The following is a 22,439-nucleotide window of genomic DNA, read 5'->3' as shown; positions in this document are numbered from 1 at the left end:
GGCTAGTCAGAATAGATCTCGCTACGGGCCGCACAACCCTGTCATGAGGGGTTAAATCATGACACAATTATCCACAGGAAAGTTTTCAGTTATTATTATGTATATATAGATTTACAGAGAAAGAAAATATACTTATGTACATTAGAAATATTTTGAGTAGAAACCTAAAATACAGATATGTTAAATAACATGGAAAAGGTGGTGGTTTATATTACTTGTATTGTATTTACAGATTCAGTTATACATGATTATATAGAAACAAATTTTCATAGTATTGTAACTCATTTGCCACACACTAGCATTAGCATATTTCGTCTTACTGACTGTTGTCTCACCCCATTACTTTAATATTTTTCAGATGATCCAGGTAGGCGAGCAGATCAGGCTTGCAGGTAGAGGGGTTTCAGTGTGGTCCTGTCAGTAGAGTGAGTATTTTTTAGAGTATTCTTGTATAGCCCTAGCCCAGTTGTGGGTATTTTGGGAAACAGTTGTTTATGTACATTTTGGGAACAGTTTAGTACTTTGGTATTGTATATTTTCTTGATTGTATTTATATGAATTCCGCTTCTCGTTGCTTAGGTCAATAATTTGGTTTAATCTAGTTTGGTATCATAGCGTTATAAATTTTACAGTATAAAAAAAAAAAAGTAGAACTGGAAAATAAAGAGCAGGTTGTTACAATATGATTATCATATTAATTTATGTCAAAATAATATTATTAACTAAATTAGCATTTTAAGTTTTTAATATTAATTTAAATTAATAGATGGTTCTTCTTCATCATTCTAGAATTAAATAATATTTCATTAATAATTAATATATTATAATAAGAATAAAATAAAATATGATTATCTTCTATATATTTTTTAAATTATAAAATAGTCACTAAACTTTCATATATTTATAAAATTGACCCCACCTTTTAACAATGCCACTGCTAAGTAGCGGGCCAAAAGCTACTTTTGTCTGCTTCTCAAAATTTACTTAAATAATTCTCCAAAAAGTGATTTTGAAGAAAAAAAAAAAAAAACACTTTCTAGGTGTTTAATAACATATGAGAAAGATGAGAGAGCAAGCGGGTTCGGAATATCATATTAAGCCTTATTTTGAATCTAATTCTATGCATTTTTCGATTTCGTACAAGAAGTTGAGTGATAATTTGTGTGAGTTCAAAATATCATCATATTAAATTTAAATACGTGTTTATGAAGTTACTTAGAAGATAGAAACTTAGTAGTTTGGGGCGACAAAATACTACTCTTTCATTACTAAAGTAGATTTTGCCTAATCAATACAGTACAGAAAGCTCGTCGACCACTCTAAAGGTATATAAATCCTTCCGATGACTTGCACTCACTGATCAAAGGACAAGAGTAATATTGGCTCGACTAATTCAAAAAAAGTAAAGATGATCAAAACAGAGGAGGAAATGTGTAAAATTGAAAATTTATTTATAGATTTGTTATATTTTCTATTTTCTTTCTCACTTTTCTTGATAACCAAACATAAAAAAGGTAGATTACTTGATATTTTCTTTCCTTTTCTTAATATTTTTTGAGTTCCAAATAGCGCCTAAATGATTGTAAAATTAATAAATAATAGATTCAATGCTTTTTAGTTTTTAGCTTTTCAGGATAATGACAAATGAGTGTTGAATTATTTGCCTTTTTCTTTCTTTATAATATATATAAACATATATTAAATTTAATGAATAAAATTATATTTGCCTATTATAATTATATTTACAGTCTCTTTGTCAAATTTTAGCAATCAAAATGTAGTAAAATACTCAAACTTGACTAAACTCGAAAATGTTAAACTCTAAACTCGATTAGAATTCAATCAATTTCATAACTTTAAAATTCGAACTCGACTCGGTTACAAGTTCATAAAACTTGAACTTGATTTATAAACTCATTTATTCTACGCTCTAATTCAAAATAAGAGATGACTCATTTATTTTTGTACAAGTTCACGTGCCAAACAACAATGACTAAATAAATTTTTTTCATTATAAATAAATAAAATAACAAATTAATTGATGGTAAGAAATAAATATACACCCATTAAAAAATAAAAAAAATATACATGTCAGTAAATCGAATCCCATGTGAGAAGACACAAAAGAAGTAATAATCAAGTCGTTTCATCATTCATCAACAGTCAACACCCACCTCCACCTCCGCCATCACAGCCCCCTCCGCCGCCGCCTCCGCCTCCGCCACCGCCACCATCACAGCCACCTCCGCCACTAAATCCTCCACCGCCACCGCCATCGCAACCTCCTCCACCACCGAAATCACCGCCTCCGCCACCCCAATCACCGCCGCCAATGTCTATACTCACGCCATGACCACCTTCGATGCCACCATGACCCCTATCACCGCCGCCGCCCCCAGAAATCCCGACGCCGCAACCACAACGGAGGCAAGCCAAAAGGACTACCATGAAGAAAAGCCAAGAGAAAGCAATGAGTACAGCTGCCCAAGGTTCCATTGTTCCTGCTAGCTCTAGCTTCTAATTATTCCTCTTAGTTTTGAAGAAGAAAAATTACCTGAAGAATCCTCCATGCGTACGTATATATATAATTCCATTTTAATATATACACAGAATATATAGTTGCATGGACTTTGAAAACTCTTCTACTTGAAATTTCAAACGCAGATGCCTATACTAAGTCTTCTAGTTGTATATTTTGGGTTGACTTTGAATGATGGATAGGTTGACTAAGTCTTCTAGATTTCGTGTGAGAAGTTAATTTACATAACATGGTATACATAGACATATAAATATAATTTTTAATTTAGAAAATTTTAAGCTTGTCAGGACGTATGATCGACACTTGGATGTATCTTGGGATATAATTTTAAGGAATAATACAATTTCATGTTTTACAAGTATGCATATGAATAACTTAAAGATCGATTTAAATTATAAATAAGTCCAGTTAGGTTTGGTCAAGTGATTAGGGCGCCGAAGTTATATTTTAGCTAAAACAAGATTTCAGGTTCGATTTCTCATTTATGATTAGCTTAGTAAGTTTACTAAGTAAAGGTTCAAGTTCTGGGTCATGAAAAAAAAAATCGTTTCAAATAAGTGGGTTCAAAATATAATTTTCTATATATTATTTTTTATCCTACAAGTTCAAAGTTTGAATTTTAGGATTTGAATTTGTATAATTTAGATAAAATGCAAATTTTATCAAGTGTCCTAATATGCATATGCAATTTTGCTCAACTCTTACTTATAAATCATGCAAGAATCAAAACCGTAAGAGTTACAAAATAATCTATCTCAATACCAATCAAATAATGGGTACACAAAGTCTTCTCTAATCATAATTAGATGATACAAATATCTTTCATCAAGATATCAACAATCTTAACAAATACAAAGAGAATTGGAGAGAATATATCAAATTCGCGGTTACTGTTCACGGGCAAAAACCCCAACCCCCAAGCTCCAAATCCAATCTCCACCGTTCAGATTGTAGCTCCTTAAGTCTTGAACATCTCATCCAAATTTCAGCTCGATCGGACCACAGAAAAAATGGGATCGAAATCTTGATAAAATCTGGGTAGCATGAGAAAAATTACGTTTTTCTCTTTCTTTTGAGAAGTGACGGCTCCTCTCTTCTCCCCTCTCTTTTTATAACTTCCTTTAGGTTTTCACACTAAAAGGGCTGGGCTTTGCGCTTTTAATAAACCCCACTTGGGCTTTCCTCCACATGGAAGGAAATAACCCAACAAATCTCCCCCTTTCCAACTATGTGGAGGGAATCGCCATCCCGACGATCGAACAAAAAACTTCAAACTTCTCCCTGGGTAGTGTCTTTGTCAATATATCAGAACAATTATAATCAGTGTGAACCTTCTCAAGTTCCAATAACCTATCGTTCAACACATCTCTGATCCAATGGTATTGTACATCAATGTACTTCGATCTTACATGGAAATTGAAATTTTTAGCAAGATGAATAACACTCTGGCTATCACAAAACAACACATACCTCTGCTGCTCGAAACCAAGTTCTCTCAAGAACTTCTTTGCCCATAACAACTCTTTAGTCGCTTCCGTTGTTGCAATGAACTCTGCCTCTGTCATAGAAAGAGCAATGCACTTCTGAAGTCTCGATTGCCAAGCTATAGCCCCATCTGCAAAAGTTATCAAATAGCCTGAAGTAGACTTACGAGTGTCCACATCCCCAGTCATTTCTGCATCTATGTAGCCAACTAACAATGGTTGTCCGTTTCCCAAACCAAGTCTCAAACTGGAAGTGCCTCAAAGATACCTCATGATCCACTTTACTGCATTCCAGTGCTCTCTTCCCGGATTTGACAAGAATCAGCTAACTACACCAACTGCATAGGCTATATCTGGTCTTGTGCAAACCATTGCATACATCAAACTTCCAACTGTTGAGGCGTAAGAAACTCTTTCCATGTCTTCCTTTTCCTTATTTGTAGAAGGACATTCCTTTGTGCTTAGTCTGAAGTGGGTAGCAAGAGAAGAGCTAACCACTTTAGCTCTGTTCATATTGAACCTCTAAAGCATTTTCTCAATGTACTACTCCTGTGACAAATATAATTTCTTGGCACTCTGGTCACGACTGATTCTTATGCCAAGAATTTTCTTTGCTGGCCCCAAATCCTTCATAGCAAATGACTTACTCAATTGCTTCTTCAACTGGTTAATCCTTGAAGCATTCTTGCCAACAATTAGCATTTCATCCACATAAAGCAGTGAACAAATACACAGTGATTTGAAAATAACATCATCATAAGAGAATTTTTGAACAAATACACAGTGATTTGAAGTTGTCTTCTTGTAGCCTTGCTCCCCCATAACAGACTTCTTATACCACTGTCTCGGTGCTTGTTTCAAACCATATAGGCTTTTCTTCAGCTTGCACACATAATCCTCTTTCCCTTTCACTTTAAAACCCTCTGGTTGCTTCATATAAATCGCTTCCTCCAAATCACCATGAAGGAAGGCAGTTTTCACATCCATCTACTCAATTTCCAAGTCAAAACTAGCTGTTAAACCGAATACTGTACAGATCGATGACATCTTTACAATTGGAGAGAAGATCTCATCAAAATCAATACATTTTCTCTGACCAAACCCTTTTACAACCAATCTAGCTTTGTACCGTGGTCGTGAAGAGAACTCATTTGGCTTCTTCTTGTAAATTCACTTGTTCTCCGAAGCTCTTTTTCCTTTAGGCAGCTTCACTTACTCAAAGGTGTGGTTATCATACAATGACTACATCTCATCTTGTATGGCCTCAACCCACTCTATCTTATGTTCATCTTCCATGGCTTCTGCAAAACACTGGGGCTCTCCCCAATCAGTTAATAACACATATTGTTCTGCTGAATACCAAGTGGAAGGATGTCGGTCTCTAGCTAACCTCCTGGATGGAATCTCTGGTGAATTCTCTAGCACTGTCAACTGCTCATCAGTCTCAACATCTCCTTGAACCTGTAAGGGAACATCCATATCACCTCTACCCTGGTCATCATCCTGAACATCATTCTCAACCTGAGATGAAAAATTCTTCAAAGGAACTAGATCCACATCAATCAAACTGTCACCCTATTGAGACATAGATTTCTCTACCTTCTCAATATCCTGAATCGTCTGATCTTCTACAAATACGACATCTATGCTTCTCACAATTTTCTTCTCAACTGGATCATAAAGCTTGTATCCAAACTCATCTTGACCATAGCTAAGGAATATACACTGTCACGTTTTCTTATAAAGTTTGGACCTTTCACCTTTTGGAATATGCACAAATGCTTTGCACCCAAAAACACGCAAATGATTATAGGAAACATCCTTACCTGTCCAAACTCGGTTTGGCACATCAAACTGTAGAGGAACACAGGGTGTAAGATTCAACACATGAACAATAGTGCTCAATGCCTCCCCCCAAAAGGATTTTGGCAACCAGGCTTGTGAAAGTAAACATCTCACTCTCTCAAGCAGTGTTCTGTTCATCCTTTTTGCTATGCCATTCAATTGAGGAGTTTTCAGAGGAGTCTTTTGATGCTGAATACCCTATTGTCTGCAATACTCATCAAATGGACCAGAATATTCTCCACCATTGTCAGTCCGGATGCACCTCAGTTTCTTCCCAGTCTATCTCTCAACTAGGGCTTGAAATTTCTTGAACTCAGCCAACACTTGGTCTTTTGACTTCAAGATATATACCCACAACTTCCTTGAATGATCATCTATGAAGGTCACAAAGTATCTGGAGCCACCAAGTGTTCTCGTCTTCATAGCGCCACACACATCTAAATGTACTAAATCTAGTATCTCTAACTTTCTCGAATGAGGGGAATTCTTGAAGGAAACTCTGCTCTGCTTCCCTAACAAACAATGAGTACACCTTTTCAGAAGTGTACTTTTCAGTCCACATAGTAGACTTTTCTTCCCCAGTAGAGCTAATCCTTTCTCATGTGAGCCTGTCTCTTGTGCCACAACTCTGCTATACCATTATCCTTTATCGCATTAATAATGTCGTTGGAGATCTTTGCTTGCAGAATGTAGAGTGCCTTTCTCATTCTTGTTTTCTTTCTTCAATTGCCTACAAAATTTCTTGATGTGTCCCTTTTTCCCGCAATGACGACACTCAACATTTGGAAACTTGTTGGACTTGCTTCTGCTGTTATCTCTATTCTTCGGACCTCTGCTCTTACTTCTCCCCCTCTTTTTTGTAACCAAGATCTCTGACTGTGAAGAGGATCCCTGTGTTTTTCTTCTCATCTCTTCATTTAGCAAATAGCTCTTGGCCATATCCATTGTGATTACACCTTCTGGAGCAGAGTTAGACAATGAAGTTCTGAGCGTCTCCCACGAGTCTGGTAATGAACCAAGCAACCATAACCCTTGTATTTCATCATCAAACTTAATACCCATTCCAACCAACTGATTAATAATTCCTTGGAATGTATTCAGGTGATCAGATAAAGGAGTCCTGTCTTGGTACCTCAAAGCCATCTTTTGTTTAATAAAAAACAACTTATTATTTCCAGTATTTCTAACATATAACTGTTCAAGCTTATTCCATAGAGAACGTGAATTTGTTTCTCCACTAATATGGTTCAAAAGATTATTATCTACCCATTGCCTGATATACCCACACACCTGTCGATGTAACAAAGTCCATTCCACATCAGACTTTTTTTCTGGTTTTTTAGCAATAAATACTGGTAGGTAATAATCTTTCACATAAATAAGATCCTCCATTTTTCCTTTCCATATGTGATAATTTAAACATTGAGATTAATCATTCTATTAGTATTTGCTTCCATAACTCAAACTACCAACCTGACAATCTGTGAACCTGGCTCTGATACGACTTTGTTGGGAAAGATATCAATAAACAATCACAGCGGAATAATTCTTCTCCTAAATTCGCAGTTACTGTTCACGGGAAAAAATCCCAACTCCCAAGCTCTAAATCTGATCTCCATCATTCAGATTGTATCTCCTTAAGTCATGAACCTCTTCTCCAAATTTTAGCTTGATCGGACCACAGTCGAAGCGGGATCGGAGTCTTGATGAAATTTGGGCAACATGAGAAAAATCACGTTTTTCTCTCTTTCATTTGAGAAGTGACAGCTCCTCTTTTCTCCCCTCTCTTTTTATAACTTCATTTAGGTTTTTCACACTAAAAGGGCTGGACTTTGGGCTTTTAATAAAGCCCACTTGGGCTTTCCTCCACATGGAAGGAAATAACCCAACAATTTTAATTGGACTAGGTCCTATAGGTTTTCTTCCTCACATTGGGGAAGTTTTCCACGTAAAAAATTGCTTGTGTTCTTGTGGCTTGGTGTGATTGATTATTTCTCTTATTATTTCCAGCACGTATAAAAGTAGAGATACACTATATTTGTCTGCATATAGGGAGAATAATTATTCCGCTGTGGTTGTTTATTGATATCTCTCCCAACAAAGTGGTATTAGAGCGAGGTTCACAGATTGTCAAGTTGGCAGTTTGAGTTATGGAAGCAAATACTAGTAGAATGATTAATCTCAATGGTTTAAATTATCACATATGGAAAGGAAAAATGGAGGATCTTATTTATGTGAAAGATTATTACCTACTAGTATTTAGTGCTGAAAAACCAGAAAAAAAAAAAAAAAAAAAAAAAGTCTGATGTGAAATGGACTTTGTTACATTGATAGGTGTGTGGGTATATCAGGCAATGAGTAGATGATAATGTTTTGAACCATATTAGTGGAGAAACAAATGCACGTTCTTTATGGAATAAGCTTGAACAGTTATATGTTAGAAAGACTGTAAATAATAAGTTGTTTTTTATTAAACAAAAGATGGCTTTGAGGTAACAAGACAGGACTCCTTTATCTGATCACCTGAATACATTCCAAGGAATTATTAATCAGTTGGCTGGAATGGGTATTAAGTTTGATGATGAAATACAAGGGTTATGATTGCTTGGTTCATTACCAGACTCGTGGGAGACGCTCAGAACTTCATTGTCTAACTCTGCTCCAGAAGGTGTAATCACAATGGATATGGCCAAGAGCTATTTGCTAAATGAAGAGATGAGAAGAAAAAAACAGGGATCCTCTTCACAGTCAGAGATCTTGGTTACAAAAAAGAGGGGGACAAGTAAGAGCAGAGGTCCGAAGAATAGAGATAATAGCAGAAGCAAGTCCAACAAGTTTCCAAATGTTGAGTGTCGTCATTGCGGGAAAAAGGGACACATCAAGAAATTTTGTAGGCAATTGAAGAAAGAAAACAAAAATGAGAAAGGGAAGGGAACAAAGAATGGAGATGACAAAGATGGTGATGATAGAGTTGCTACCACCACTCCTATAGAATTCCTCATTGTTTATGATGATGAGATGATAAATGTTGCATATCATGAGACTAGTTGGGTGATTAACAGTGGTGCCTCCATTCATGCTACATCTCGGAAGGATCTCTTTACATCCTATAGATCTGGTGACTTTGGAATAGTAAAGATGGGCAATGATGGCTTGGTTAAAGTCATTGGAATTGGGGATGTGTATCTGAAGACAAATAATGGCACGAGTTTAGTTCTTAGAGATGGGAAACATATTCTTGACATTCGTTTGAATTTGATTTCTACAGGTAAACTTGATGACGAAGGGTACTGCAGCACTTTCAGTGATGGCCAGTGGAAGCTCACCAGAGGTGCCATGGTTGTGGCTCGAGGCATGAAGCACTCTGCATTGTACATTCTGCAAGCAAAGATCTCCAACGACATTATTAATGCGATAAAGGATAATGGTATAGCAGAGTTGTGGCACAAGAGACTGGCTTATATGAGTGAGAAAGGATTAGCTCTACTGGGGAAGAAAAGTCTATTATGTGGACTAAAAAGTACACTTTTGAAAAGGTGTACTCGTTGTTTGTCAGGGAAGCAGAGCAGAGTTTCCTTCAAGAATTCCCCTCATTCGAGAAAGTTAGAGATACTAGATTTAGTACATTTAGATGTGTGTGGCGCTATGAAGACGAGAACACTTGGTGGCTCCAAATACTTTGTGACCTTCATAGATGATCATTCAAGGAAGTTGTGGGTATATATCTTGAAGTCAAAAGACCAAGTGTTGGCTGAGTTCAAGAAATTTCAAGCCCTAGTTGAGAGACAGACTGGGAAGAAACTGAGGTACATCCGGATTGACAACGGTGGAGAATATTCTGGTCCATTTGATGAGTATTGCAGATAGTAGGGTATTCGGCATCAAAAGACTCCTCCGAAAACTCCTCAATTGAATGGCATAGCAAAAAGGACGAACAGAGCACTGCTTGAGAGAGTGAGATGTTTGCTTTCACAAGCCCAGTTGCCAAAATCCTTTTGAGGGGAGGCATTGAGCACTGTTGTTCATGTGTTGAATCTTACACCCTGTGTTCCTCTACAGTTTGATGTGCCAGACCAAGTTTGGACAGGTAAGGATGTTTCCTATAATCATCTGCGTGTTTTTGGGTGCAAAGCATTTGTGCATATTCCAAAAGATGAAAGCTCCAAACTTGATGAGAAAACGCAACAGTGTATATTCCTTGGCTATGGTCAAGATGAGTTTGGATACAAGCTTTATGATCCAGTTGAGAAGAAAATTGTGAGAAGTAGAGATGTCATGTTTGTAGAAGATTAGACGATTCAGGATATTGAGAAGGTAAAGAAATCTATGTCTCAACAGGGTGATAGTTTGATTGATGTGGATCCAGTTCCTTTGAAGAATTTTTCATCTCAGGTTGAGAATGATGTTCAGGATGATGACCAGGGTAAAGGTGATATGGAAGTTCCCTTACAGGTTCAAGGAGATGTTGAGATTGATGAGCAGTTGACAGTGCCAGAGATTTCACCAGAGATTCCATCCAAGAGGTCAGCTAGAGACCGACATCCTTCCACTTAATATTTAGCAGAACAATATGTGTTATTAACTAACAGGGGAGAGCCCCAGTGTTTTGCAGAAGCCATGGAAGATGAACACAAGATAGAGTGGGTTGAGGCCATGCAAGATGAGATGCAGTCATTGTATGATAACCACACCTTTGAGTTAGTGAAGTTGCCTAAAGGAAAAAGAGCTTTAGAGAACAAGTGGATTTACAATAAGAAGCCAAATGAGTTCTCTTCACGACCATGGTACAAAGCTAGATTGGTTGTAAAAGGGTTTGGTCATAGAAAAGGTATTGATTTTGATGAGATCTTCTCTCCAATTGTAAAGATGTCATCGATCCGTACAGTACTCGATTTAGCAGCTAGTCTTGACTTGGAAGTTGAGCAGATGGATGTGAAAACTGCCTTCCTTCATGGTGATTTGGAGGAAAAGAATTATATGAAGCAGCCAGAGGGTTTCAAAGTGAAAGGGAAAGAAGATTATGTGTGCAAGCTGAAGAAAGGCCTATATGGTTTGAAACAAGCACCGAGACAGTGGTATAAGAAGTTTGAGTCTATTATGGGGGAGCAAGGCTAAAAGAATACAACTTCATATCACTGTGTATTTGTTCAAAAATTCTCTTATGATGATTTTATTTTCTTACTGCTTTATGCGGATGAAATGCTAATTGTTGGCAGGAATGCTTCAAGGATTGACCAGTTGAAGAAGCAATTGAGTAAGTCATTTTCTATGAAGGATTTGGGGCCAACAAAGAAAATTCATGGCATAAGAATCAATCGTGACAGGAGTGCCAAGAAATTATATTTGTCACAGAAGGAGTACATTGAGAAAGTGCTTCAAAGGTTCAATATGGACAAAGCTAAAGTGGTTAGCTCTCCTCTTGCTACTCACTTCAGACTAAGTACAAAGGAATGTCCTTCTACAGATAAGGAAAAGGAAGACATGGAAAGAGTTCTTTATGCCTCAGAAGTAGGAAGTTTGATGTATGTAATGGTTTGTACAAGACTAGATATAGCCTATGCAGTTGGTGTAGTTAGCCAATTCTTGTCAAATCCAGGAAGAGAGCACTGGAATGCAGTGAAGTGGATCATAAGGTATCTTCGAGGCACTTCCAATTTGAGACTTGGTTTGGGAAACGGACAACCATTTTTAGTTGGCTACACAGATGCAGATATGGCTGGGTATGTGGACACTCGTAAGTCTACTTTGAGCTATTTGATAACTTTTGCAGATGGAGCTATAGCTTGGCAATTAAGACTTCGAAAGTGCATTGCTCTTTCTACAACAAAGGCAGAGTTCATTGCAGTAACAAAAGCGACTAAAGAGTTGTTATGGGCAAAGAAGTTCTTGAGAGAACTTGATTTTGAGCAGCAGAGGTATGTGTTGTTTTGTGATAGCTAGAGTGCTATTCATCTTGCTAAGAATTCCAATTTTCATGCAAGATCGAAGCACATTGATGTACGATACCATTGGATCAGAGATGCGTTGAACGATAAGTTATTGGAACTTGAGAAGGTTCACACTGATGATAATGGTTCTGATATGTTGACAAAGACACTACCAAGGGAGAAGCTTGAAGTTTGTTGTTCGATAGCCGGGATGGCGATTCCCTCCACATAGTTGGAAAGGGGGAGATTTGTTGGGTTATTTCCTTCCATGTGGAGGAAAGCCCGAGTGGGCTTTATTAAAAGCCTAAAGCACAGCCCTTTAGTATGAAAACCTAAAGGAAGTTATAAAAAGAGAGGGGAGAAAAGAGAAGCCATCATTTCTCATAAGAAAGAGAGAAAAACGTGATTTTTCTCATACTGCCCATATTTCATCAAGACTCCGATCCCGCTTCGTCTGTGGTCCAATTGAGCTGAAATTTGGAGGAGAGGTTCAAGACTCAAGGAGCTACAATCTGAATTGTGGAGATCGGATTTGGAGCTTGGGGGTTGGGATTTTTCCTGTGAACAGTAACCGCAAATTTGGGAGAAGAATTATTCCGCTGTGGTTGTTTATTGATATCTCTCCCAACAAAAATCTCCACTATCAATCAAATAATGGGTACACAAAGTCTTCTCTAATCTTAATTAGAGGATACAAATATCTCTCATCAAAATATCAACAATCTTGGCAAATACAAAGAGAATTGGAGAGAATATACCAAATTCGCGGTTACTGTTCACGGGCAAAAATCCCAACTGTCAAGCTCCAAATCCGATCTCCACCATTCAGATTGTAACTTCTTGAGTCGTGGACCTCTCCTCCAAATTTTAACTCAATCAGACCACAGAAGAAGCGGGATCGGAGTCCTAATGAAATTTTGGCAGCATGAGAAAAATCATGTTTTTCTCTCTCTTTTTATAACTTCCTTTAGGTTTTCACACTAAAAGGGTTGGGCTTTGGGCTTTTAATAAAACCCACTTGGGTTTTCCTGCACATGGAAGGAAATAACCCAACAAAACACACACCCATTACATATAATTAAACAAAAAACTTCCTTTGGTTGTGTTTGAGTCCTTTCTGAGTGAGTGTCCATTTGATCTTTCTATTCGAACGTCAATTCAGTCCGATCTTTACCTTTGATCTAATACTTCATGTACATATACTTGTACTAACATGATCTGCAAAGATGGAAGAACACTAGAAACGACATATAGGTTAATATCATCAAAACATATAAATCATGATAGTATAGCCACAAAGGCTGATATTTATTTTTAATTAATATTTAAATATTTTTATTAAATAAAATAATCTAATATAATTTTTTTGATTAACAATAATCTTATTCTTAATTTGTATCTATTACATATATATATATATATATATATATGTGATTATCATATTAATTTATGTCAAAATAATATTATTAATTAAATTAGCATTTTAAGTTTTTAATATTAATTTAAATTAATATATGGTTCTTCTTCATCATTCTAGGATTAAATAATATTTAGTTAATAATTAAAATATTATATTAAATTTAAATACGTGTTTATAAAGTTACTTAGAAGATAGAAACTTAGTAGTTTGGGACGACAAAACACTACTCTTTCATTACGTTTGGGAACATGAATGTCAAACTTTAAATTTGGATTTGAATGGATTTGAATAAAATTAATACAATTTTATATTACATCTTATCTAAATTCAATAAAATTTAAATTCAAAGTTTCTCCAAACTTAGGTTTAGAGTAGATTTTGCCCATTCAATATAGTACAGAAAGCTCGTTAGTGACCACTCTAAAGGTATAGTAATCCTTTCGATAACATGCACTCATTGATCAAAAGACAAGAGTAATGCTGACTTGACTAATTCAAAAAAAGTAAAGATGATCAAAACAGAGGAAATGTGTAAAATTCAAAATTTGTTTCCTGATTTGTCATATTTTCTATTTTCTTTTTTACTTTTTTTGATAACCAAACATGAAAAAGGTGGATTGCTTGATATTTTTCTTTCTTTTTACTAATATTTTTCAAGTTCCAAATGAAGCCTAAACGATTGTAAAACTAATAAATAATAGATTTAATACTTTTTACCTTTTCAAGATTCTTTTTTTATAATATATATATATATATTAAATATAATGAGTAAAATGATAATTGCCTATTATAATTATATTTGCAGTCTCTTTGTCTAGTTTTAACAATCAAAATGCAGTAAAATACTTCAATTCAATTCGACTTGAAAATATTAAACTCAAAACTCGATTCGAACTCAATCGATATTATAACTTTAAAACTCGAACTCGACTCGGCTATAAGTTCATAAAACTTGAGCTCGATTCATTAACTATTTTATCCCGCGCTCTAAATCAATGTAAGAGATGCTTCATTTACTTCATGTACCAAACAACAATGACTAATAAATAAAATAACAAATTAATTGATCGTAAAAAATAGATATACACCCATTAAAAAAATTTAAAAAAAATATACATGTGAGTAGATACAAAAGAAGTAATAATCAAGATTCGTTTCATCATTCATCAACACCCATCTCCACCTCCACCTCCGCCTCAGCCGCCGCCACCGCCACCATCACAGCCACCTCCGCCACTAAATCCTCCACCACCACCGCCATCGCAACCTCCTCCTCCTCCTCCACAATCACCGCCGCCAATATCTATAGTCGCGCCACCACGAGCCCTACCGCCGCCGCCGCCCCCAGAAGTATCAACGCCGCCAGCTCGACAAAGGCAAGCCAAAAGGACTGACACGAAGAAAAACACAGAGAAAGCAACGGGTATAGCTGCCCAAAGTTCCATTGTTCCTGCTAGCTCTAGCTTCTAATTATTCCTCTTAGTTTTGATGAAGAAACACTACTTGAAGAATCCTCCATGCGTACGCATATATATACGCAGAATATACAATTGCATGGACTTTGAAAACTCTTCTACTTGAAATTTCATGCGCATATGCCTATACTAAGTCTTCTAGTTGTATATTTTGGCTTGACTTTGAATGATGAATGGGTTGCCTCTAGTTGTATATTTTGGGTTGACTTTGAATGATGGATGGGTTGACTAAGTCTTCTAAATTTCGTGTGAGAAGTTTGTTTACATAACATGGTATATATAGACATATAAATATAATTTTTAATTTAGAAATTTTTAAGCTTGTCAGGACCAGTGATCGAATGTATCTTGGGATATAATTTTAAGGAAGAATACAATTTCATGTTTTACAAGTATGCATATGAATAACTTAAAGATCGATTTAAATTATAAATAAGTCAAATTAGGTTTGGTCAAGTGGTTAGGGCGCCGAAGTTGGATTTTAGTAAACCCAAGATTTGAGATTCGATTTCTCATTTATAATTTGCTTAGTAAGTTCACCAAAAATACGTAAAGGTTCAAGTTTTGGGTTATGAAAAAAAAATCGTTACAAATAAGTGAGTTCAAAAAATAATTATATATATATATATTTTTAATTTTTATCCTCCAAGTTCAAAGTTTGAATTTTAGGATTTGAATTTGTATAATTTAGATAAAATGCGATATAGAATTGTATTGAATACTTTTTTTGAAATTTACAAATTCATATTCAAGACTTGAAATTCGTAATTAGAAATATAATCTTATAATTCAAATTCGAATGAGTAAATTTGCATGTTTTAGGAGGTTCAAAATGTTAGAAAAATTAAGACATGTCCAATTGAATTAATGGATCAAATTAAGAAATACTTAGTGTGACTAAGATTTAAACTAAAAATAATAATAAATAAATAACTAAACAAACTAACTAATAAATAAGAAACAAGAAATTACGACTATATAATATATATGATCAAAACGATAAAATTTTGGTCAGAGTTGAATTTTCAAGTCACGATCTTGAGGTGAGAAAGAACTTAATTAATATAGTTCCAAATGACTAAATATCATGAAAAGATCATGAGAATTAAGGGTGTGCAATTGGTCGGTTCAGACAATTCAACTAATTTAATCAATACGAGACTTACTTTATGTTGCATTAGACAGCTCAAAATTATTTGGTTACATTTGATTCTTAAAATGCATATTCTTAAAAATAAAATTTTCCTAATACAAAATTCAATAACTTATATATATATATATATAAAAGGCATCCTCATCATAAAATAAATGAAAATATAATTTTTATTAATTTATATCATAAAATAGACAACAACAAAAAAAATTTTAGATATCAGTAACAAAAATTTCATTTTTATCTTATATTAAATTAAATAAATAATAAAAACTATTTTAATATTTAATTATGTCTGTATATAATTTCTGCTGCATTTTTTCGGTTTCCCCCTTCACACGTGACTACTGTTTTCACGCTTCCATGTAATCCCCGTGGCGGGGGTCTTGGCACGTGGGAGTTGTTCTCTCCTGCAGCGGAGAATGGCGGAGGAGGCTAACGTACGCGGCGGCGCATAGCTTCTTAACCTACGCACGCATCCGCAGCCCACCGAAGAGCCGAGAGAGAGAGAGAGAGAGAGAGAGAGAGAGAGAGAGGGAGAGAGAGAGAGTGAGAGAGAGGCGGAATTGTGGTGACCACAGCAAAGAGAAATGTAGGGTACAATATGGAGAAGCAGAGGGCCAGAAGCCTCCGCTTTTCCTTTATCTCTAACCCTAACCCTAATTCTTATCTACATCTCTTCCTTCAACTCCACCTTTCTCTCGCTCACTCTCTCCCTCGCTTCACGGTGATCTAGGATTTCGAAGCTTTGATCAGGTCCTACAAAGGTAATAAGCTTCTTTTTTCTTCTTAACATCTTTTTAATCTCTCTCATGTTGGTGTTTGGATTTCGTTTCGTTTATGAGGGTGTTCATGTGCGGGATTGCTTCAAAATCTTGTGTTTTCTGTCCGTGATTTTGCTGTGGTTGTGATTTTTTTATTTTTTTATTTTCGTATCAGTTTTTGTATGCTGTTTTTCGATCTTCTTTCGTGGACTGATATGGTTTTCGGTGTATGAACTTGGGGAAAGATTGGTTTTTACTATCTTAGTGGCGGAGGAGTTGACATAAAGGCTTCATCTGCTTTTTTATTTCATCTGCACTTTGTCCGTGATGTGTTTTTTTTTTTTTATTCTGCTCATTTGGTTTTATTCTACTCTGCTCTAGTTTGTTCTTGGTGTATCATTTTCTTCTGATATCCTTGGAAGGAGCCGTGGTGATATAAACACTTGTGTATGGCTATTTATGTATGTTTATGTGTAACTAGGAAGTGATTTGATCAGTGTAGTTTCTTGCTTATTTAAATGCAACTGAGAGTAGTTCATGTGTGTAAGTTGCTTTTGTGTTTCCTGTTAGTCTGATACTTAGTTTCTGCTCATTTCTCTACTTCTCTTGTGGGAAATATGCAGCAGCTCTAGGCTCGCAATTCAATTTTGTCTTCAGGTATGAAAGGCTTTGGTGGTTTTGGATTCAGTAGTATAAGCAACAATGTCAAGAAGAAGAGGACATCCCGACGTCCTCGGAGTGATTCACAGCACTTTTCAGATAACCGTGATGTTTCCTCATTGTCTTCCACTCCGCCTTCAGACAATGTAAGCAAAGTATCCAGTGACGAGAATACAGGTTATGGTACTTGGAAGAAAGAGCTTAATATAAATCAGTGCATTTCAAGAGCTTCCCCTTCAAATTTTTCTGAAGCTGAAATTAACCATAATTTTATCACGAATGGGGATGGAGGTTATGCAGAATCCAATGAAGCTTGCATACATGGGTCTTTACAGGGTGGTAGGTGCAGCGAAGGTGTCCTTGCTCCAGCAAATTGGAAACAGTCCACGAATAGGGAAGTCCAGGCAGGTGGAAGGATTTGTAGCACTTCTAACTCTGGTCAGTCAGCTGTTGCTTCAGATGGATCAGGAAATGAAAACAAACTTAAAAAAGTAAAGCTTAAGGTGGGTGGTGTGACGCGAACAATTCATGCCCAGTCTGCATCAGATGGTACTTCTGTGGTTGGATCTTCTTCCACAAAGTCTTCTTGCTCTATGGATGTCCTTCAGCCAGGGGATAAGTTGATCCTTCAGGTAAACTCAATTTCTGCAATTGAGTTCTTTGTCAGTGATGGTCAATCACCCTAGTACAAAGTAATAATTTTCATCCTTATTTATCAGTTCCAGTTTAAAGTGTTATTCTAGCTGTACACTATCTTCAAGACATTGATCACTTTTAGTTACCTACATGCATTAGTCGTCGTATGGGCTTGCAGTGGATTACAGGGCATCCAATCTTTCTTAAATATCAAATTTGTTGTGAGATTTTATCATGTATGAGACACACACCGTAGACGTATGGCATGATTCAATGCATGGATTAAATTTGTGTTTTTAAGATGTGCATTTATATGCTAGATCCCATTTCACCTAAAATATTTTGTTAGATGGTGAACCAATAATAGTGAAGCTATTCTACACTCCCCCTTACATTCAACTCATCTCGCACAGAAAGCAAACGGATGAACTTGAACAAGCATATAAACACAAACAGAACAAAGTGCACAATGGCAGATATAACAGGAGAGAGAACACACAAATTACAAGCATTGAATCCAGGAGGTCCTCCTGCAACCAGATCCTTGACACCATACCTTTTTTGAGGTAGAAAAATGAGATATTTCATTAAAGAGGAAAGAATGTACAAAGTGGGAGCTTTGATACCATAATAGATGACCACTTTACCTAAATGCTTAAGCTGTTAGGTGGTGGACCACCAAAATATATCAAGCTATTTAGTAGTGCAGTTTCCTTCACCCTCAGTGTCTTGGTGTGAGGCAAAAATCATTGCTTAATTCTCAAACACCATTTAAATTTGGATATTTTGGTATATGCTTTTTCTTTTGGGGAAAAAATTTTGTTTTATGCCATGTATTTTGGGTGCAGGACAATGTGGATTATAATTACTCCCCTTCTTTAGATAAGAGAAGTGGCTTGCGAGGAGTCCCATGGAAGGATTTCCCTGGATGTGGTTTTACTGTTGGGAAATCAGATCCTTTTAGGGGCAGGAAATCTGAAGAAAGTTTTTCTATGAAGCAAGGGGACAAGTACGAAGCAATTCGAAAGAGCAAACGTGTTCCTAAGAGGCGCATATTAGAAGGAGCATTTGATGATGGAGATGATGATGAGGAGATTCGGTACCTGGAAAAGCTCAGAAATTCTAAGGTTTCTGTTGATTATGGTGTTGAAGATGAAGATGATGAGGAAGAAGGGAGCAAGAAGCAACGAAAGATATCAAGGGTATTGAAGAGGAATGTTGATGGCCTGTACAATATAGATGTGGGAAATTGTGGCTCATCAAAATCAGCCAAAGAGGGTAAGAAGTCCAGGCAAGGGAGGGCATTTGAAGATACTGATTATGTGGAAGAGGAGGAGCCCATTTCAGATGGAGAGCTTGAAATTAAGAGAAAGAAACCTAGAAAGGAGTTTATTGATTCCTTGGGAGATTCTAAAAAGGAAATGGCAATCACTACGCGTCAACGTGCCCTTCAGACTGGCAAAGATATCTCAACTGGTTTGGGTGCAAGTTTAATAGAGTTCCCAAATGGGTTGCCCCCTGCCCCACCTAGAAGTCCGTATTTCATTTATATTCTGCATCAACTTTCAGTTGTTGTTATTTGAAAATATATTTATTTAATCTTCATTTAACTTCAAGATATTTGTGTTGTTGGTTGCTTGGTGGCAGAGCAAAAGGAGAAACTTTCTGAACTGGAGCAGCAACTGAAGAAAGCTGAGGCTGCTCAGAGACGTAGGATGCAAGTCGAGAAGGCAGCTAGGGAATCTGAGGTTTGCACTTTTTGCTTGCTTTTTGTTTGTTTGTTTGTGTGTTTGTTGCTCGTTTGTTTAATTTTTTTTTTTAGTTCACACATTTGTCTTTGGGATCAGGCACTGATTTTGCGTAATTTTATAGGCTGAGGCAATTAGAAAAATACTTGGGCAAGATTCCAGTAGGAAGAAGCGGGAGGATAAGATTAAGAAGCGACAAGAGGAATTGGCACAGGTAAAAAACAGTGTAGAGCCCTTTTTCTATATATCATGTTATAATGTTTTCTTCTGTTCATTTCGATAGATCACTGTTTTATGCAGGAAAGGGCTGCCAGTGCTATGAAGCTTTCGTCAAACACCGTGAGATGGACATTGGGTCCCACTGGAACAGTTGTAACATTTCCAAACGAGATGGGCTTGCCCAGTATCTTTGACTCAAAATCTTGCAGGTATAAATCTGCCTGCCTTTTTTCGTTTTGCCAATTTAAATTTGCTTTGGGTGGGGATCCTTTTAGGTCAAGTAATTAAATTTTGAATCCAACACCCACCCAGTTTCAATGCAACCTTTGAGATGATGTTTGATTTTATTTTCTGGCTATAGAAAGCAGAATTTGTGGAAAAAAGCTTGCCCAAAACTAATGTTGTCATCTAAAAAATTATTTTTATTTGCCTCCTTGAAGCAAGTATTTGATTTTTTGGACATGGGTAGCCATGTTTGCCACTGCTGGAGGGTTAGCCATCTTGCTTATTGTCTCATGGGGAAATCTTCCTAGCATGCTTTGCCTCTTCTGCACTACACTTCCCTACACCTTTGTGATTATAATTCTGTCACCTTCTGAGTTTTTCCAGTTACCCTCCTCCCCGCGAGAAATGTGCTGGCCCATCATGTATGAACCCATACAAGTACCGGGATTCAAAGTCGAAACTCCCCCTGTGCAGTCTCCAGTGTTACAAGGCAATACATGAGAAGATGCAGTCTGTAACTACTTCTGCCTGCTGATCTTGAGCTGGTAATCGTGCTCCATTTTTGTCGTTATATTTTGGAATGAGAGGATTAAACAGTTGAATCTATGCTGCTCTGTGAATTCGAGGTCTTAAATCTGAATCCAGCTCAAATATCTGTAAATATTTTGTAGTGTGCCTAACTCCAACATGGTCGGGATCAGGCACAGAAAAATAAAAAAAGTCCCACCTTTTTATTTTCCCCGGTATTTCTGCGTGGTGTACATTTGAAACTTGCTAAAAGAACTGCAAATAGTTATATTAGAAAAATTTTATGATTCTACTTGGCGTCATTTGTAGTGACCAATGTTATGAATATTGTTTTGTGCTTGGTATTTGTTTTTTAGGTGTTCCGCGCTGGATTTGATGATATAAAGTGTGATAATTGATTTTATATATACAAGTTTAAATTTAAATTTTCATTCTACTCTTGCGTGCTAAACAACTAAGTAAGATACGAGGAGAAGCTTTTAATGAATCGAATTCTCTCAAATCACCATCCATTAATATTTTATTAATATACGTCTAGTTTTACATCGTCTCTGTAAGTAGTTCCAAAGTCGGTATAAGATTCTCTTAGCCTTCTCTCTTTAATACTTAGGTTTTTGAGGATGAGCTCTCTAACATGGTATCAGAGCTGGGCCTTGGGCTACTTGACTCTTCCGTGGGTTGGATTTTTCCTCACCTCATTTCTCCCCATGGGCTCTCTATGTCTCATTTCTCCCATGAGCTTGAGGGAAAGTATTAATATACGTCCAGTGTTATATTGTCTCTATGAGTAATTTCAAAGTCAGTATAAGATCCTTTTAGCCCTCTCTCCTTAATACTTAAATTTTGAGGATGAGCTCTCTAACATATTTAAACAAACTCAAAATTTTCGGTGTTTTCGGTGAGGATGACTATACACATTCGAAATCACATTTTGGACCTCCTTGTGATCTTCATATTTATATACTTAGTGAGATGGATAAATTTAAAATTAAAATTAAAAATTCAGGTAACATGTTATAGGTTACAAATGAGATTCTATATTAATTAACAATAGGAATCTCCATTTAATTTAAATTTCCATATTATATGTGTCTATGTATAAGGTTCATGGTAATAGGCTTAATAGATATCTCCATTAAATTCAAATTCATATATATTGTGTGTGTGTGTGTGTGTGTGTGTGAGAGAGAGAGAGAGAGAGAGAGAGAGAGAGAGAGGTTCTATTGTAAATACTAAACTCAAGAAGGATTTATTGACATAAATCAAGAAGGCTCCAATGGTGGCTCAAGTGGTAAGTGTAAGACTTTCCTATTTAAAAATACTAGGATTCGAGTCTTAGGAGTTACGGGTTTCCATTCGAGATAATACTTTAGTATTTAAGTAAAAAATGGTACAAGGACAAGACCATTATCTCGGTGGTTAATGAAGTGTTTATAGGGTCTCGAACACTATCATTTTAAAAAAAAAAACACTACTATTTTGAAGAAAAAAAAACATAAATCATAAAGGTTCTCCAACTTGTCGCTCATTACATTTTTGACCTACTACCTCAAGATTAGTAGATATTAGAAAAAATGTGTTAGTTCATCAACACCTGTGTGAATATAAATAAAAATCGAATACTCATTTATTATTGAATTGGTTTATGCCAAACTTGTTTGCTTCAAGAAATACAGAATAGGTGTGTCATGCGTATTTCACTTTTAATATATGTTGTATATTTTATCAAATGAAAAAGTAATCAATTTAAATTTGCTCACTTGACACAAACGTACATGTGTCTAAACCTGTTCGAGTCAAGTGAATGAATGGTGCC

The 22,439-nt window shown here is 36.1% G+C and overlaps 2 protein-coding genes across 5 annotated transcripts; one reads left to right on the top strand and one right to left on the bottom strand.

Annotated features, from left to right (window-relative positions):
* Positions 1-2,163: 2,163 nt before the first annotated feature.
* Positions 2,164-2,496, bottom strand: LOC131153980 (glycine-rich protein 5-like). Its single transcript, XM_058106425.1, has one exon. The coding sequence runs from the start codon at positions 2,494-2,496 to the stop codon at positions 2,164-2,166; it is 333 nt and encodes a 110-aa protein (XP_057962408.1).
* A 13,648-nt stretch (positions 2,497-16,144) lies between these two features.
* On the top strand, positions 16,145-20,913 carry LOC131152671 (uncharacterized). 4 transcript variants are annotated; one of them, XM_058104467.1, is made up of 8 exons: positions 16,176-16,610; positions 17,231-17,413; positions 17,603-17,899; positions 18,752-19,436; positions 19,551-19,651; positions 19,776-19,865; positions 19,952-20,079; positions 20,480-20,913. In XM_058104467.1, the coding sequence occupies exons 2-8, from the start codon at positions 17,267-17,269 to the stop codon at positions 20,628-20,630; spliced, it is 1,599 nt and encodes a 532-aa protein (XP_057960450.1). In that variant the 5' UTR covers positions 16,176-16,610; positions 17,231-17,266; the 3' UTR covers positions 20,631-20,913. The 4 variants fall into 4 exon arrangements, with proteins under 4 accessions (XP_057960448.1, XP_057960447.1, XP_057960450.1 ...); XM_058104466.1 differs by having other exon boundaries at positions 16,234-16,610; positions 17,234-17,413; XM_058104465.1 differs by having other exon boundaries at positions 16,145-16,610; positions 17,234-17,899.
* Positions 20,914-22,439: the final 1,526 nt, after the last annotated feature.

The sequence above is a fragment of the Malania oleifera genome, chromosome 4, assembly GCF_029873635.1.
Source record: "Malania oleifera isolate guangnan ecotype guangnan chromosome 4, ASM2987363v1, whole genome shotgun sequence".
NCBI lineage: Eukaryota > Viridiplantae > Streptophyta > Magnoliopsida > Santalales > Ximeniaceae > Malania > Malania oleifera.
This window is presented reverse-complemented; position numbering and strand designations above follow the sequence as displayed.